The sequence below is a fragment of the Mus pahari genome, chromosome 1 (genome assembly GCF_900095145.1).
Source record: "Mus pahari chromosome 1, PAHARI_EIJ_v1.1, whole genome shotgun sequence".
In the NCBI taxonomy this organism is placed as follows: domain Eukaryota; kingdom Metazoa; phylum Chordata; class Mammalia; order Rodentia; family Muridae; genus Mus; species Mus pahari.
Genome location: NC_034590.1, coordinates 117,563,686 through 117,568,232, shown reverse-complemented (window position 1 = coordinate 117,568,232; position 4,547 = coordinate 117,563,686). Strand labels below are relative to the sequence as shown.

General features: G+C 50.1%; 1 protein-coding gene across 2 annotated transcripts in view; it reads right to left on the bottom strand.

Annotated features, from left to right (window-relative positions):
* Batf2 (basic leucine zipper ATF-like transcription factor 2) overlaps nt 1–1,183 on the bottom strand; it is an 8,563-nt gene extending 7,380 nt beyond the window's left edge. For both annotated transcript variants that reach the window (XM_021205134.2, XM_021205125.1), the window contains exon 1: nt 1,069–1,183. In XM_021205134.2, the coding sequence (XP_021060793.1) occupies nt 1,069–1,107 (39 nt within the window). In that variant the 5' untranslated portion in view covers nt 1,108–1,183. The remainder of the gene's footprint in view (nt 1–1,068) is intronic.
* Nucleotides 1,184–4,547: the final 3,364 nt, after the last annotated feature.

Sequence of the window (4,547 nt, the reverse complement as noted above, 5' to 3'; positions counted from 1 at the left end):
CCCAGCAAGCGCTCCTCTCCCAGCAAGCGCTCCTCTCCCAGCAAGCGCTCCTCTCCCAGCAAGCGCTCCTCTCCCAGCAAGCGCTCCTCTCCCAGGGCTGGGATCGCAGGTGCCTGACATCCAACCACGTGTTTTAAATGGATGCTAGGGACCAAGCTCAGGTCTTCAGGCTTAAAAGACAAGTACTGAACTGACTGTGCTAGCTCCCCAGCCCTTCAACAAACACTTATTAAGCACCTACTATGTACCAGGCACTAAACTAGAAGGGCACAGAAGTGGGGAAAAGAAGAAAAAGGAGGAGTAGGAAGAGGAGACCAAACAAACAAACAAACAAAAATTAGGCAAAATGTCCAGATGTAATGGAAGGATTAGTTCAGGCCAGACTTGGCTACGTAGTGAGTTTGAAGCCAGCCTGGGAAACATGAGATCTTTTCTCAAACAAAGCAGAGTAGCCTGGCACAGAAGAGGTCTGCAAGACTATGCTCACTCACATGGCAGCGGGGCGGCTGCCTAGAACTGATGGAGAGTCCATTGGACAGAGAGAGGACTGCTCCTGAGAGCTCTCAGCCTTCCAACACTGGGGAACCACAAAACTTAAATGGAACTTGAAGCCAAATGCCTAGAGTAGGACCCTGTCTCTGTCACTCCACCTCTGGTAAGTCTCCATCCACTCTGGCTGAGGACTCTGCATGTTCCTTGGATTGTGGCTATATGCTCCTCAGGGCAAACTTCAGACCAGAATAGAGGCTGGGGAAAGACAGAGTAGGTGAGGAAAGAAGGCAGCTGTGATCTGAGAGACTGGGGAGAGAAGGGAAGGATCTGGGAAAGGCTGCAAGATGAGAGCAAATGGATTGAGAGGAAGAAGCACGTATGCGCGCAGGGTCCAAGTTCAAAGCTGGAGACTGGTCTGCAGTGTGAGCCAGGAAGGCGTCATTCCAGTGCCCAGGAGGAACTAACCTCTGATGGGAGTGTGCAGCCCAGTCCCAAGTCACACAGATCATGGTGACCTTACTGCATTCTTCCTTGTCTCTCTCCATAGCGTTTCTTTCCTAGTTCCCCCGTACTCACTGTCTCAGTCAGCAGCGCGCCACTCCCACAGAGTTGCATGGCTTAGGCAAGGGGAACACAGGTTCAGTCCGGTCCTGGATGTCCCCTCAGCAGCTGTCCCCTCCCAGTGACCTATGGAGGCCCAAGGAAGTGGTGGCTCTTTAAATCCCCAGTGACCACTCCGCCCCCAGCACACCCAGTTTCAGTTTCTCCTAAAGCCACGGGCTGCCCAGAATCCCTGGCTCCTGCTCGCTCACGTGGGTGGAACTTCCTAACTGAGCCACCTTCCGGTTGGGCCCCTTCTCTGGAAGAAGGATGGTGGAGGGTGGACAGGAGGAGCAACGAGACGGTATCCTGGGGAGGGCTGGCAGGATGCCAGGGACAGAACCTAGAGGAGAAGCAGGTGGGGGTGGGGTGGTGAAGGAGCCCCGTAGTCTCTGAGAAAGCCCAGGTTCACAGTCCACACTGGAGCTGTGCAGCTTTGAGAGGTGACTCACCTTCTCTGAACTTTGGTTTCCTTATCTATGAAGGATATGGGTTAGGGTGGAGCAAATTTCCAGGCTTGGGGCTGGGTGTGCCTGGTGTGGTACTTGCACTGGAGAAGCAGAGGCAGGAGAATCATTCAGGAGTTTGAAGCCAACCTGGGCTACATAGTAAGAACTAAAACTCCTCAAAATATAAAAGTTCCCAGGCTTAACAAAAGAACTGTGACTATGATCACTCCAAACTTTCTGAGACCGAGGTTGGACGCATGACTGCAAAAATCAACAGAGCTGGCGTGATTAGTGCTCATGACGGCGCGCACCTTCAAATCCCAGCACTCAGAAGCAGAGCCCGGCAGGTGTCTATGAGTTCGAGGCCAGCCTGGTCTACAGAGTGAGTTACAGGACAGCCAGGGCTAAATGCTGAGACCCTGTCCCATTGATGATGAAGAATTTAAACTTTTTAAATCTAATTTATGCATACGAGTGTTTTGCTTGCATGTATGTCTCTGCCTACATTTATGCCCCGTGTCCTCAGAGGCCAAAAGAGGGCACTGGAGGCCCTGGAACCAGAGTTTCAGATATTTATAAGCAAAAATGTAGGTGTTAGGCCAGGCGTGGTGGCACACGCCTTTAATCCCAGCACTCGGGAGGCAGAGGCAGGCGGATTTCTGTGTTCAAGGCCAGCCTGGTCTACAAAGTGAGTTCCAGGACAGCCAGAGCTACACAGAGAAACCCTGTCTCGAAAAACCAAAACAAAACAAAAAAAAAATGTAGGTGTTAGAAATTGAACCTGGATCTTCTGGAAGAATAGCCAGTGCTCTTAACCACTGAGTCATCTCTCAAGCCCCCAAAATAAAAATGTTAAAGGAACCTTTATGTCCAAGTTTATATTTAAAAAACAAAAAGTGCTAAATCTGGGCACAGTAGCAGATGCCTATAATTCTAGCCCTTGGGAAATGGAGGCAAGAGGACCGTAATTTATGGCTACACAGAATTGGGGTCTAGCCTGGGCTAGAAGAGATGGTGTCTCTTAATAAATAAGTAAAATAAATAAAAATAAAAAGTCTGCAGTTGATTAGTAGTGTCTGCCATGTCTGTAATGACCAGAGTTATGGAATACAGGAATCTTTTGCCATCTCTAGAACTGGTCCTGAAGCCAGCTTGAGACTTAAGAGATGGAAGACTTGCTGGGCATGGTGGCGCATGTCTTTAATCCCAGCACTTGGGAGGCAGAGGCAGGCAGATTTCTGAGTTCGAGGCCAGCCTGGTCTATAAAGTGAGTTCCAGGACAGCCAGGGCTATACAGAGAAACCCTGTCTCAAAAAAAAAATCAAAAAGAGAGAGAGAGAGAGACAGAGAGAGAGAGAGAGAGAGAGAGAAAGAGAGAGAGAGAGAGAGAAGACTTGACTGAGCCCTGGTGCTCTCTCTGCCCACCAAATTTACCACCCATTCCTTCTGTGTGTGGTCCCTTTGCTGTGGATGATAATATCATTCCTAGTTTACAGAGCTGTTTGCAGGGGAGGAACAGGATGAAGAGAGCCCTTCCCCTATTGGAAAGTGCTGCCCAGCCCAGTGCATCCTCTCTTTGAGACTTGCAGTGGATCTGGATTCTAGGATGGCTGACATATGTTCATAATTGAAACTGTTGGGTTGGTGAGATTGGACGTGCCAGCAGGACCCTGTCACCTTGCTTCTGAGAGCCCTGGGGTCAGAGGCTGACTGAGTTGACCTGGTTCAACAAGGCTACCCATTTCTTGGAATTATTTTTGTTTCCCAGACATCAGGTAGGGCCACTGGCTGGATGCAGGCACCTGAGGGGCTCATTAAGCCAGTCTGTGAACTCCACAGGGGAACAATCTGGAGGAAGCTTGGGTATGATGTCACCCCAAAAAACACCCGTTGAGAAGACTAGGGCCCAGTGTCCCTACTTCAGCCTGCAGTTCTAACTAGACTCCTAGACCAGGGGCTTCCAGGAGAGGCGGGCAGTCTACAGGGGTGCCTCCTCCTGGGAGACCACATCTCCAGAGGAAGAGAAAAGGGAGGTGTTTATGGCTTGATCTTCAGAAGGGAGAGGGAGTGGCGGGCAGGGATGTGTACAGGGTAATGTTTAACCTTAAATGGCCCTTCAAGCTTCCCTGAGAGGTGGATGGACTTCCAGACCAGTGGGACTACATGTCCTGACCCCTTGCTCAGCCAGGGCCCTTGTCACCTCACACCAATACAATAGCCAGGATGGCTTAAACAATGCTTATTCCCCATAGCTTTAGAGGCAGAAAAGCCCCAAAGTAAGACACCAGCAGATTCAGCTCTTGCCAAGGGTTGCCAGGTCTCATTGTGAGCCCAGGCTAGCCTTAAACTTACAGAGATACTTTGGACTTAGCCTCCATAGCACTGAGATTCCAGGTGTGTAGCACCAAGTTCTATCGTTTAGCAGAGCTCTGTGTTCTTGTTATCTAGGACAGGGTCTCACTAGGTAGCCCTGGCTGGCTTAGGACTCTATGTGCACCAGGCTGGCCTTAAACGTAATATCTCTGCCTAGTGAGCTACCATGCTTGGTGGTGGCAGCTGCTGCTGCTGCTCCTACTGTTTGTTGTCATCGCTGTCTTCCTCCTTCTCTTCCTTCTCTTCTTTTTGAGGGTCTTACTATGTAGCCCAGGCTGGCCTCCTGAAGTTGGTACCACTACAGTCGTGTGACACCATATCTAACTGAAGGTTTGGTATTTGAAACATGAATTTGGAGGGAACACAGACATCAAGAACATTGCTGGGGCAGGGCGTGGTGGCATACGCCTTTAATCCCAGCACTCAGGAGGCAGAGGCAGGTGGATTTCTGAGTTCGAGGCCAGCCTGGTCTACAAAGTGAGTTCCAGGACAGCCAGAGCTACACAGAGAAACCCTGTCTCAAAAAAACAAAAAAAACAAACAAACAAAAAAAAGAACATTGCTGAAGGGAGGGGTCATAAAACCCATAGAGTTAAGGTCGCCCACCTCAGGGAGGCAGAGCTGGAAGGAGAA